At 26.6% G+C, this 14,437-nt stretch overlaps 3 protein-coding genes across 4 annotated transcripts; 1 reads left to right on the top strand and 2 right to left on the bottom strand.

The window, feature by feature from the left end:
- Positions 1-875: 875 nt before the first annotated feature.
- Positions 876-5,340, bottom strand: LOC122514369 (dnaJ homolog subfamily C member 10-like). The gene is made up of 13 exons (XM_043631158.1): positions 5,297-5,340; positions 4,874-5,052; positions 4,515-4,668; positions 4,208-4,424; positions 3,922-4,133; positions 3,624-3,848; positions 3,348-3,560; positions 3,147-3,273; positions 2,854-3,072; positions 2,498-2,773; positions 2,133-2,409; positions 1,834-2,032; positions 876-1,710 (listed from the first exon to the last, which is right to left on the bottom strand). Coding segments are annotated over exons 2-13 (2,352 nt in total). The 5' UTR covers positions 4,876-5,052; positions 5,297-5,340; the 3' UTR covers positions 876-1,479.
- A 39-nt stretch (positions 5,341-5,379) lies between these two features.
- On the top strand, positions 5,380-6,461 carry LOC122514371 (signal recognition particle 14 kDa protein). Of its 2 annotated transcripts, XM_043631162.1 has the most exons (5): positions 5,380-5,514; positions 5,597-5,643; positions 5,708-5,780; positions 6,014-6,126; positions 6,210-6,461. In XM_043631162.1, exons 2-5 carry the CDS (start codon positions 5,620-5,622, stop codon positions 6,324-6,326), a joined length of 327 nt encoding a protein of 108 aa, XP_043487097.1. In that variant the 5' UTR covers positions 5,380-5,514; positions 5,597-5,619; the 3' UTR covers positions 6,327-6,461. The 2 variants fall into 2 exon arrangements, with proteins under 2 accessions (XP_043487097.1, XP_043487096.1); XM_043631161.1 differs by lacking the exon at positions 5,380-5,514 and having other exon boundaries at positions 5,521-5,643.
- A 3,548-nt stretch (positions 6,462-10,009) lies between these two features.
- LOC122514370 (prohormone-3) lies at positions 10,010-14,347 on the bottom strand. The gene is made up of 6 exons (XM_043631160.1): positions 14,206-14,347; positions 13,065-13,296; positions 11,410-11,545; positions 10,632-10,781; positions 10,445-10,533; positions 10,010-10,220 (listed from the first exon to the last, which is right to left on the bottom strand). Exons 2-6 carry the CDS (start codon positions 13,230-13,232, stop codon positions 10,077-10,079), a joined length of 687 nt encoding a protein of 228 aa, XP_043487095.1. The 5' UTR covers positions 13,233-13,296; positions 14,206-14,347; the 3' UTR covers positions 10,010-10,076.
- Positions 14,348-14,437: the final 90 nt, after the last annotated feature.

Below are 14,437 nucleotides of genomic sequence, written 5' to 3'. Positions count from 1 at the left end.
ATTCGAAACGAATATATTTAAATTAAATGAGAGATAAAAATATTATTTTTCTGCTATTTATATTTTTATATTCATCAAAGCTTGTATATATATATATATATATATATATGTATACACACACACGCGCGTACCATACGTTGATGTCCTTATATTTACACTGCCTATGCGTTAATTAATTTAATGTAATATATAAATATAAAACATAGTAATTGAATGGATTTATTATGATGGACACATAAACATGATTCGGACTAAAAAATATATAATTTCTCTGATGAGAATTTGAAAAATTGAATGATCAAAAATAGAATATTTTTATAATACATTCCACAGATAAACATGTGTCCAATTTATTTTTGTTTAGAATAGATCTTATGTCTGGCATGATTGAATTTAAATAGATTTCTATTAGCTAATTCTTTGCTAACATAAGTTTAGAAAATGAAAACAACGATTTAAGAAAATATGTGGATTTAAAAAAGAAACATTTGTTATGCTAAACCGCCGAGAGTGTCTTATTTTTCATTCGAGTATTTACTTTTATAAATGTAGTGTGTCTACCCTAATATTATTCTTGTATATGTATTTAAAATGTGCAATTAACGGCACTGTACAAAATATAAGTAAACGTCTCATATATAAAATAATGTGAATTATCCAAATATAATTAATATTAAAGATATATATGTATATGTATGCTACATATATGTATTCATAAATTTATATGTTAGACAAAACTATCGTTTATTTTCATTGGAAGATATTTTATTATTTTTCTTCTCTCCTCTTTTTTCCCTTTATCTTATGAATTTATATAATTAATTATTAATTATTTATTATTATAATTGTCTAAAAAAAAAAAAAACAATTTATTCTATATTTTGATAAAATTTATTTTTTGTCTATTGTTCTATACAGGATGTCCGAGGTTTTACCGGTCAAACTATGTCAGCGTATTCTATGTGCAAAAATAAAAAACTTTCAGATATCCTATTTAATAAAATCAATGAAATATTTACTTAAAAAGAGCTAATGATACTAAGATGTAAAAACAGTTTATTCATATATCACAGTAAAGATATATATAGAATATTTAAATATAAATGCATCATTGAATATACTGAATATTGAGTATTTCATAAAAGGGAAGTTAAATCGCACTGTAAATAGTGCTCATTTAATCATAGACACGTATAATACATGCATACAATTATTAAATGCACGTATTAAATATATTACTTACGTTGGTCTACAATATGATCGGAAATATTGTTACTATTTAAAAAAATATAAATTTTTCTTATAAAAATGTATTTTTTTAAAATACTAAATCTAAATTAGATAAGATTTTGAGATTTCAAATGTTACATCATTCGTAAAAAGAATTATGAAATATTTTTTTCATTTATCGTGATGTAATTGAATTTTTTGTTTCTTTCATCGATTATGCACTGTTCATATTATGTACATTACTTATCGTTATAATTCGTCGCGTTTATTCTTCTTATTAGAATTTAAATAATTCGATAATTTTTCTTTAATCATTTCAGATGACGTTGCCATAATTTGAAAACCTTTATCGACATCTTTTATATCATGTTTTCTATCGTAAATAATTAATGTCGGATATGCTTTAACTCCTGCTTGCGAACACTGTGTATGATAAAGCTCGCAATTAAATTTTCCGAAATTTACCTTGTTGCTAAATAACTGGAAAGAAAAAAAAAACATTTTGAAAATGAACCTTCCCACGCATTTATACAATTTATAAAATAATAATATAATATAATGATATATGCAAAAATGTTATGATACATGAATCCTAAATTATACCTGTGCGGCGATTGAAATGTGTGGGTCAAGTTTTTGGCAATGATCACACCAAGGTGCATAAAAATCAACCAACCACACATTCTTTCCAGAAAATACTTTCTTTCGTAAACTGTTTGGATCCAAATCGTAAACTTTAGTTGGAAAATATGTAGAAATCCATTTTAACATGTGCCACATTTTATGTGGTCCATCGTATTTTCTATAATTAAAATATTTATTATTTATCCTCTTTAAATATAACTTTAAAAGTGTACGATGAACATATTATGATACATTAGAACAATGTCGCTTACACTTACATAGCTTTGTTCAAATTTTTACGGTCTCTTGGATACAATCTTATATTAGGATAGCTTCCCACTTCTTGCAATCTGCATAAATTATTTTCTACCTCGCAATCAACATTGGCTACCTTAACGAATGGTAGAATATTCAAAATTTTAGCAACAGCAGTCCATTCCGGTGCTAAATGTTGACAAGGTGCGCACCAACCAACAAAATAATCAACTATCCATATGGTTTTATCTTTATCTTTTTCAAGATATTGATTAAAATTCGTGGCAGATAATTGTATAACTAAATACAAAAAATATACAAATTAAAAATATGAATGTTCCTTCATATAATATATTAAAAGTACTATATCTTATAATATATTTTTTACCTGACGGGTTTCGTATGTCATTTATAAATTGTATTACATTAGTAGCTGTTTTGTGTGCCGTAAATTGATATGTTTTTGTTCCATTAATGAGCATTGCAGTTGGATAAGAACGTATATTGTATTTTCGACAAATCGAAGAATGCACGGTGCAATCAATTGTACCAAAATGTACAACCGATTTATTGAATTGCATAGATGCTTTACGAAGTTCTGGTAAAAACTGCATACACGGAGGACACCATGGTGCATACCAATCTAGAAACCATACTTCTTTACCTGAAATAAAATAAATAAAATATAAGAATTAATAAAAATATGTATTTTATTATTCCTGTTTAATTTTAAATATCATTTACCACTATTTCTTTGTAATATTGATAATACTTTATCGGCAGATAAGGCCCATAAATTGTCAGCTTTAATACTACTTGTAGTAAACTTAGCAATATCATGAATTGTATTTTTTCCATGACTTAATTCGAAAGCTCCTCCAGGCTTAAGAACACCCCACATTGGATATCTGTTCACGTCTAATGTATTGCAAAGATATCCGTACCTTCCGCAATTAATTTTACCTATGAATTATAGATATTATATAAGTTTTAAATTAGTTACAGAAACATAAATTGAGATATACAATAAGGGATACCTAGATTAATAGTATTAATAACATTAGGTAGTTTTTTAAGTATTAAATCTAATTCAGTTGAATGTCCTATATAAAAACATACGAGCCAACCTATCCCTGGCTCTTTTCTAAGCTCTCTTCTTATTTCCTATAAATAAAAATTCAAAATTTATTACTTAAAATATACATTTTTAAAATCATATTTAAATCAAATGTTAATACCTCAAATTCATTATCAGTAAGACTCTTTGGTTCTGGTAATTGTTCTAAAACTTGTTCTATTAAATCTTTGACATTTTCTATATTTTTCAAATATATGGGTACCCAAGTTTGTTTGTCACTTATCGTTGGCAAAAAAATTGCACAAGTGTTATCGGAAATATCATCACATTCATTTTCCTTGCAGTGAAGTAATTGAATATTTAATGTTTTATCCTATAATAATAATAATATATGTTACTATATACACATTAATTATTTTCTATTAAATACACTTACAAAAATAGCAGCAACTTTAAGCAGATCGTCGGATGATAAACATTCTTCCTTATTTTTGTAAGTAAATACAAGCATGGGTTTTTTAATAAGTTCATTATTTTTTATAAGACGTTTCCAATTAGACAAACTTATCTCAGGAATATTAATATTTAATTTATTTAATATAAAATCTTTTATTGCATTATGCGTTCTCTCTCCAGTATACTGTTTCCCACTTGTTGAATTCTAAGATTATTAGATATTTTAATATAAAAACTAGATTATTAATAACTTAAACATAACATTTAAGAATAAATACCTTTGCAATATAAAGTAAAGCAGGATACCCTGTTATACCAATTTGTTGACAAAGTTGAAAATCATCTTCGCAGTTAACTGCGCCTACTTTTATAACTCCTTCAAACTCTTCTGCTAGTTTACGCCAAATTGGTGCTAAATGATGGCAGAAATGACACATCGGCGAGTAAAAATTCACCAACCACATTTTCTCCGAATTAAATACATTCTCAACTGTACAAAATTAAAAAGATAATTAATCGTCTACTATTTATAAATAAAATTCAAATAAATTTTATACGACTTACAATAATCATTTCTGTTAAGAGTGACAACTTGTGGATCATCATCGTAAATCCCAAAATTATATTTGTAATAATTCCAAGAATGATAATTAGGCTTTTTGTTGATATTCTCAAAACCTTCTTCTCCATAGAGATCATACTTTTTTCTTGATTCTGGATCCTTTAATACTTCATAAGCCGTTGTTAATTTAATAAATTTTTCATGCGCTTTTGGGTCATCCTAAAATAATAATAATAATAATAATAATACATTATTATATATCTTGTAATATAATAAAGAAATATTTTAATAAAATATTCGATAAATTACTTTGTTTTTATCAGGATGATGAGTAACAGCAATTGTTTTGAAAGCTTTACGAATTTCTCTTTGATCTGCACTTTTACTTACTCCAAGAAGATCATAATAATCTTCAGCTGATGTTAAATAAATTATTGTTAAAAATATTATCGCATATTTGATCCTAAAAAGGAAATATTTATAAATTAAAGTAGTTGCAATAATAAAAATACAAGATAATGTGATAATTGATTTAGATTAAATAACTAATTTATTACAATTAATGTAAGAGTGACTTAACTTAAGAGACAGAGAGAGATAAATTCTATATATTTTTATATAATATAGATAATATGTGGATAAGTAAAAAACTATAAATATATACATACATTTTAAACGAAATATCTTGTTGAATAACCAGACAAAGTTAGTTGTAAGATATGATTAATATTAATTTTCTTCATAAAACTAAGCAAATAGATAGCCAAACGAAATCATATCCCTATTGCCATATTTGGAAATTCTCATAATCTACCCACTAATGTAAAATGATGCAGATCTATAGAGGCTGTAACATACAAAATATATATATACATATATATACATATATTACATACACAATAGAAAGTAATATAACCTAAAAGTGTTAAGAGTACAGAACCTAAAATATTAGATAATACAAGAATATTTTCAGAAAATTATTATTAACGAAATAAATCAATATATTTTTAGTTTCTAAAGTGAATTACTGTCAAGTAAATATAATGTTATAATTAATAATTATCTATAACAAAATTAATTACAAGTAGTACCTTAATGCACACATTATTTCATTTATAAAATTATTTAACTATTTTATTCATAATGTTTTCGAGTACTATTTATTAGATTAAATTAAGGTTAACAAGAATATAATAAAAAATAATAAAAATAGAAAAAGAATCTTTAAAGATCTTTGATTTAAAAACCCCGCCGAAGATTTTATTGAAGAATACTTCTCTATAATATACTTATTTGAGGTTTCTATCAGGTCTGTGAACCGAAGTATGCAGTGCATACAAATGACACAGAACATAACCAATTAATAATAACTCTGATTTGACATATTTTAGTGGCATATGGTTGTGAAATCAAAATGGTTTTTTTGGAAAATGATATGGTAATTTGTAAAATAAATGTATATCATTTCTTACAAACATTACACTTAAATTATCATTTTTTAGTTCTTAGTGGAGCTCACAAGACTATTTGAGAAATCAAGACTATCTGGTTCTGTAACTTTAACTATTAAAAGGTGTAAGTATTTTTAAAGGTACATTTTATTTTATCTATCATTATTTACTTTGAATTATTATAACAATATAATTTATCTTCTAGAAAATAAATTGATTGGTTTGATTATCATCCAAATAATTTTTTGCATGTGATGATATTTTAAAGTCACTGCATTAATCAAGATTGAATAACATAATATAATTGTTACCGCATAAAGAATACACCGTGTTTAATCTATAATTTTTAAATCGCAGTTAATGGACATAATAAACCAGTACCTAGAAAAGGAAGACCACCGTTATCAACGCCAAGTGAATTTCTTTGCCTTGTGCGAGCCACTTTTCGCAGCAAAAAAATCTCAACCGTTGTAAGTATCATTTTAAAATTACATAGATATATAGCTAATTAATTTCTTGTAAGGAAGGTAATCTAAACTTTTGTTGTTTTCAGATACATTCCAAAGACGTTAATAAATTCCAGCAAGCATATTGGAATCTCCTAAAAACAAATATAAATGGCCTTAAAAAATTAAAAAAAGTAAAATCAGCCAAACCTAAAGTTCATTAAAATAATAAATAAAAAAAAGACTTAATACATTCATTAACTCTGTTATAACAATTTTCCTAACAATAGGTGTACAAGCTTTTTTAATGTATAACTAATATTAAGGAGAACAAGGAATAAAATACGTTTTATGTTGTACATATGTTAGTGTTTCCATAATTTAAAGCCTTACTGATAAAATGTTACTAAGAGTTATACTTTATTCAATTATAAATAATGCAAAAACTATTTATCTACTACTATTGACATTTCAGAAAATATGAATGCACTATTATTGCTGGATCGATAACACTGGAATCTATTATTACCGATAAGTCGGTAACAAAGAAGAAATCTACTATTGCCGACGGTCGGTAGTATAGGAAATCTATTGCTATGAATGGTTGGTAATAAAGGAAACTGTTTGTACCGGCATTGAGATAATGAGAAAATCGAATTTTTGTAAAAAATTGAAAAAGTGATTTTCTCCCTTAAATTTTTATTTTTTAAATTTGATCTTATTCAAAATATATATATATATATAATATTTTTGGGAAATGAAAAATATACGATAGGAGTTTTCAAATTTATTTGCTATCCATCATTACTTCACATTTAACTATTTGAGCTCTTTAATATTGTATTGTTTGAATGATATACATTTATTTGTGTATTAGATAGTCGCACACACATAATATATAATTTACTCTGGAATTAATTCATTCAGTAGAGGTACTTTTGACTCAAAGCCAGACGGCCAAATTCCTTAAACACTATGATACATCGTACGTATGAATATTCGATTATTTTCGAGAATAATAATTCACGTATTCTAAATATATTTTTAAAAAGATCTTTCAATCGTATAGGATCGTAGATTATCTTACATCTATGATATGTATTTTTATGCGGCTCAGCTTTTTCATCCTAATTTTTTTTTAACATCAGTCAGATAAAATTGAAAAAGAAAAAAAAACAAAAACAAATAAGAAAATAATTACAAAATCATTCTATTCGTGTAAATGGATAAATCGTTTAGGCTTAAAGTTAAATATAATTATGAAAAAGAATATAAGTTTTTGTTTTAAAAGATTGCATATCGAGTATTGCATGCGTACGACGTATGTAAAAAAAAATACCACGTGTATATACTATATGTGTATATAATATATATATGCTTCGAGAAAATATATGAATACTATATGCAAATATATATATGTATGTGTATATGTATAGCTTAATTATACATATTGATCGAAGATAAAAATATAATTTCGATATAACATTCATATTTTAAAACATTTTTTATAATGCTTTTAGGCATTTCGATTGATATGTTTTGACTTTTTTCGCTTATATTTATAATAAACGTTAACACTTTTAAATATATATAGATATATGTATATAGGTATGTATGTGTACGTGTTATTGAAAATAATAGTTATTTTATATATGTATTCGGACTCTCGACGACTCTCATCAGTAGCGCATAGAAACGAGGAATCATTTTATTTATTTGGAAAGACGCGTACGACAAGGCGACAGGTACTCTAAGCATTTGAGAAAGGTTTCCGCGAGCGCGCGTTTATGACCTCTTTCATCATTTCTTTATTTATTTAATTTAATTTAATTTTCTTTTCTTTTCTTTTTATCTTTTTTTTGATATTTTTTTTGCTGAAATTCTTTCCTTCTTGCCTTTATTTAAACGTCGCGAACGCGTTTATTAATTTTTTTATTAATTTTCATATATATATATATATCGTAATAGCAATTAAATATCTTAAAATCATGTGTTGTCAACGCGTAATTAATTTACTACAGTTCCATGACGCGTGTCACATATATATTTATATATATATTATATCTCTTAATTAACAACGCGATATAATTATAATATTATTTTTCTTTTTTTATTACCACAATTAACATTTGATATGTCTTGTTGAATGATAATTCCAACCAATTTGATATATATTTATAAATATTATTTAAGATTTATTTTTTAAAAAAATTCATTTTCTTTTATCGTTCCATCTCGATATTAGTTATCTCTCGTAATTTGAACTTTAAAATTTTGCAATATATATGTATATATATATATATTTATAGATAAAAATGATAAATCTTTGATAATGACAAATTTAAATTAAAAAGATTTGGTATAGTTTATATATATCATCATCATCATCATTACCATCGTCATCATTCATTACTTTTCACATATATTTATGTATGGTCTTAATTTCATTTTTTTCTTTTTTTAAATATATATATATATAACTATGCCATATTACACCGATTAATTAACAAATGTTCAGAACGATTAATTGAATGATAAGTTTTTGAAAATTTTGTTAATAGACGTCTATAATATTAAACAACACGTGTACGATTATTTTGATCAACACATCGATTTTTAAATGCTAAATACTATATTCGCTTCATTGTCACGTTTTCTTTCCATATTAAAATAGTTTAGTTCCTTCACCACTACTGATACCAAGAACGTTCGATATTTTACCATCATCATCATCATCATCATTATCATCATCATCATCATTCTTGTTTTTATGATTTTAATTACAGAACGATAATAATAAGGAAAATGACAATTATAATAATAATAATAATAATAATAATAATAATAATAATAATAATATTTGTTATGTAATTAGTGTGCGTTTACGTAAGATTTCCTAACTATCGATCAGTGTTAATAGTCTCCCCATTTTCATATACATTCCTTATCATAAACGTTTCAATCATCAATGATTGAAAAGGCGAAATATTAAAATCGATCGATTAACGATCGAACTTAGAATTCTCTTACACGTTTTTAACAGATAGAGAGAAAGATAGAAAGAGAGAGAACGAGAGAGAGAGAGAGAGAAATAGCAAAACAAAAAATATTAATCAATGTAACGCGTTTTATTATATTTTCGGTTTGCCATATAATTCGGAATTTTTGTCATAGAATTGTTTGCGTTTTAGGAAAAATGTTCTATTTTTTATGTTAATTAAAAATTAGTTCCTTTTATTTTTCTATCATTTGAAAGCGTCTCGTAGTTTTATACCAAAAGGTTATAATAATATTTCTCATTTGAATTAATTTTATATTATTTATTCTTATTTTTGTAATTGATAATTTTAAATACTTTTTGTGCCTATCTTTTTATCTTTCTTTCTATCTTTCTTTCTTTCTCGCGACGAAAAAGAGATCATTCGTAAGTATTTAATAACTTACTTACTTGGGAAGACGACGACAACGACAACGACGGTCCAGTATGATATGTAATTTGTATTTTATCAGTCGTAATATTAGGAGAAAACACCATAGAAGGCGTCTCGTATCGTCACCCTAGAATCTCCTTACTACGTGATTTAAATATATCCCAACTATCTCGAGAAACGTTTATATTTTCCCTGTTTTTTTTTCTTTTTTTTTACAAATAATTATTTCCTTCTTCCTTCTTTTTTGTCATTTTTTCTTTTTTTTTTTTTTCTTGAATAAATTACATCGTTCTTGTTGGAGATATATATCAAACTCGTAATGGAGTCTTCATGGAATACGAACGGGATCGTCGTAATTAAAATCGACATCATTTAAAAATCTACTGTGCTTTGATGGAGGAGAATTGCATGTTAATTTATGTTGTTGTTTTTTTCTTTTTTTTTTTAATCCTTCCCATCTTTTTATCATCTTTCTCTTTTCATTTAATTTATCTTACCCCAATTATTCTCCTCCTCGGTAACCAATGACAAGGAAGAAATAGTTTAGGCGAAGGGTACTCGTTTAAAAAGACGATTCCCTTGTCCAGTGATCCTTTTCTCACCGGAAGTGTACTGTACGATTGATTTTATTTGATCCGTTGCAACTTGGCCAATGCATACCAATGGATCTTTGAAGTACGAGCAAACCTAAGAACATCGACAAGATATTTATTTTATATTATTTTTATTCTTCGTTATATGTAAAAGGAAAAATCAATTACAAAATATAAAAATATGTAGCATCTGTCAGTATAATTAATTTACAAAAAAACAAAAAAAAGTCAAAATCAAAAATGTTGAATTGAAATGTTAAAACATTTATCGAAGTATTTCTAAAAGAAATAATATTGATAATTATTTTTGGATTGTACCTTTCTTGGAGTTTGTCGATGTCGCCTTTGCAATTGACAACACAATCCACGACCAATATCACATTCACCGGACATGTTACACTCCTCGTCTACGGAAAAAAAAAAGAAACGATGCACAATTTTATCGATAACAAAAAATATTGTTAAAAAATAAATTAAAATAATTAGAGAGGGATATGATATTTACTGTATTGTTTGTTCGAAGTGACAGGTGGTTGACAGGATCGAGTTTCACCCCCTGCTACGTCAGCACACATCAAACCTGTTTCACAATCGTTATCTCTTCTGCACAATTCACCCTGCTTTAGTCCGTAAGCAAATAGGCAAGTTCCGATAACTGTAATTTATCAAAGAACAAAATTTCATTTAACAATAAAACTTTTAAATAAAGAAAACAAATTACTTTTCCCAGAACACAATTCCTAATAATTATATTTTAATAATCTTTAGGAAAAAATATTCTCATTCGTTGATTAAAAATTCATAGCAAATGTAAAACGTACTATTACTATTTACAGCTATTCATAAATTTACGTTAACTAATCTTTCTCGTTAAATTCAAACTATTTTATAAATTTCCTTATTCTCAGAATTTAATAATTTATGGTTGATAATGTAGAGTGTAAAAATATAAATGGACTGTTTATTTATATATTCAATACCGTAGTATTACGTAGAATTATTTGAAATTATGTAAAATTTTAATCTTTTAAAAACTTGACAGCTTTCCGATAACGTTTTATATTCTTTTGTAACGTTAACATTTTATCGTTGATTCTGTTATTATTACTATTATTATTATTTTATAAGTTTTATAACATTAATGTATATAAGCCTGATCGATATTTTTTCATCACGATAAAAGTTTTATAAAAGTCATTATAGTATATATATATATATATACACGTATTACGTAGGTATATACGTGTATTTAAAGATAAAATAAACATTAATGGAATATTTACTGCCATCAACGTTGACGCAGATCGAACCAGGACAACAATGTTCATTGGCTGTGCATTTCTTCTCGTAACAGGGATCGTCGGATTCTTCTTCCAGGGAATCCCCATAAGAATTTCCATAACCTCCCGAAAGGGGTCCCTTTAATTTAAAACAAAACATCCAATTTACATTTGAATGAAATTGCTTATCGATTTTAAAGAGTTAACATGAAATATTCAAACTTTCCGATAAAATTAACATCGACGAAACTAAAATATAACAAAGACTGTTAAAGTTAAATTCAATATTTGTCTTATTCCTTCCATTATAAATTTTCATTTTAATCAAGTACGCTCGTATATTTCATTTCTCTTGTAATCTTGACTAGGTCAAATTAAAAAAAGAAAAAATAAAAGAAAAAGGAAACAATTTTAATCAATGTTAATCAAATATCAGAGGTCCAATTTAAAACGGAACAATTTTTTTGTTTAATTTTTTCAATTTATTAAGTTGATGCACTTCTTCTTCATGGTCAAACCGATGCATAAGTTTTAAAACATTATTCAAATGAAATCTTAACGTTGATATCTGCACATTACTAGTCAAATATTATATATAATATACTTTGCACGAAACTTTTTCCACATCGTAGAGCAATTTAGCTTACATCATACAATCTCATCAAAACACAAACAATACTTCCTTTTTCTTTTTTCTTTTTTTAATGAAGGCAGATAAGATCAAAGGGGAAACCTACTACATTGTCGCGATCGATGCTGCAAGTAAGTTCAAACAGTTAATGACGGTGACACGAGCTTGAACTTTTAAGTTGCCTCCTCTATCGCAATATTTTTAGCATTTTCTCATCTTTTATTGAGTCTCTTATTTAACGAGATTTTCTTACACCGTTTTACATTCCTGACAATCTTACGCTCTACACAATCTTTACAATTCATCGTTCATTGTACGAAATTAATAAAGAAAACGGAATAGAAATGTAATAAATAAATAAATAAATAATAGATATACGTAAAAACTATTAGATTGTCCCATAAGTTATTTCCGTGAAAATAAAACGCACCTCGATGAATATTTTTCAAGTAAGTCTCAAAAATTTTGAAAAGAGGGCATAATGACACCTCCTAAGAGATGTAAGAAGGTAATAAAACAGAACGGTTCATATATAACACAATAAATCAAATTTAAACAATAAATATCGTCTATTGAAGTCGCATCAAAAAAAAAAAAAAAAGGAAGGAACTTATGGGACAACCTAATGCAATTAGATTTGATTTCGAATCCGATTGAATATAAAATAATCGATGCTTCGAGATAATTGTTGATCATTTATAACGAGAGAACACCATTGACGTAATTCTAACGTAGCAACGCTATATCCAGTTTATGCAGTAACAAGATGGGTGGAAAGGTTTGTAGGGGGGAAAGGGGGGAGGGGGGAGGGGGATGGGGGAGAAGGGATTATCGATCGAAGGTATTTTGCGTATTGCGACAGAAAATACAATAAATATGCCCAAATTTGTGCCCAAATTTTGTGTCCAAATTCGATTTTCGACATTTCTTTTTTTCTTTTTTTTTTATTGCATCGGAGTAGATAAGATAAAAGAAAGAAAAAGAAATCAAGATAAAATAAATAGACGATAACGATTAGTAGACATACCTGTAATAATCTAGATCTGCTCAAGTAACCACCATGTCCACCATAACCGAGATTAGACAACATTTCAGGACTGAAACGATTGAAAAGGCCACCCCATGCATTTGCCCCGAAGTGCATCGTGCTCGTCAGGACTATCATAGTAATCGCGATACTAGCTTGCATCTTCATATTTCTTCTTGTTATATTTCTTTTGGTTGTTTTATTGAAGGAGTATTTAGTTATCTCGGCAACTCTATAAGATAAAACGTTCAAAGTTTTATCCGCAATATTTAGATACTTATTAAAAATAAAAAGTCGAAGTATAAAATTGGGATAGAAAAGTTGTTGCATGATTTTTTATTTTATTTTATTTTTTTACCGCGAATTAATCGTTCATTATCTTAAGAATTGATATTCTCAATCGATATTTTTTAATCTCGAGAGGATCTATTCGTCGAATTGATTTTGATTCTTCGAGAAGAAAAAAAAAAAGAAATAAAAAAAAAGAAAGGAAAGAAAAACGATTTCATGTAATATTTTTACAATCACACACAGATTTGACATACATTATTTTTCAACGTAGCAATTTCTTCGTAGAGATTAGCATTGCATTTGCGTGACTGAAACGAGTTAAACGTTAAACGTAATAATAAAGTAATCAACTTATGAAATAATAGAATTATTTATAAACATATAACGATATAACGACATAAATACGATTATTAATTAGGACACAAATTTTTTTTCGAAAATACATCTTTTTTTTACTACAAAAAAGAAAAGTATACGACAAATTTAAAATCATAATACGTTCGATACGAAACATAAATTTATTTAATCCACGATCCCAACGATTGGAGATAAATCACGATGATAAACGATAAATAAATTTAATTTAATTCGAATTTCCAAATAAAAATAATAATACTAATAATAGAATAGAAAAAAAGAAAATCCTAAAAATTTCCTCAAACTCAATTGTTATTCAAACATAACACATATATTCGATTTTCAATTAGACAAACTAGAAATTAAAATAACTGCGTTAAACGTATCATACATTGATCCATAAATGATGATCATAATCTTACCAAAATAAAATCAAAATTACGTACACAAAATAGAAAAGAAATAATAATAAAAAACGATCCCTTTTACATACTTTTTTTTTTTGAAAGCAGGCTAGCTGAGGGAATGAATCTTCCTCCTGGCAGGAAAGTGACGAGATCAGAGTCGGTAGAAGTTAGTTGATGTGTGAATTGTGGCGAGGATCAGTCACTTTTTGATCAGCTCGGTGAGATCAACAAGTCCTCTTTGATGTTTGCTGGAGGACTGAGCTGAATCCTCGGAACCTTAGGTAATCTATACTTGTACCACTATTCGCCTTTCCGTAA

Source organism: Polistes fuscatus, unplaced genomic scaffold (assembly GCF_010416935.1).
Source record: "Polistes fuscatus isolate 324 unplaced genomic scaffold, CU_Pfus_HIC Scaffold14, whole genome shotgun sequence".
Classification (NCBI taxonomy): Eukaryota; Metazoa; Arthropoda; class Insecta; order Hymenoptera; family Vespidae; genus Polistes; species Polistes fuscatus.
The sequence above is the reverse complement of the archived record's forward strand: the minus strand, read 5'-3'. Positions and strand labels throughout refer to the sequence as shown.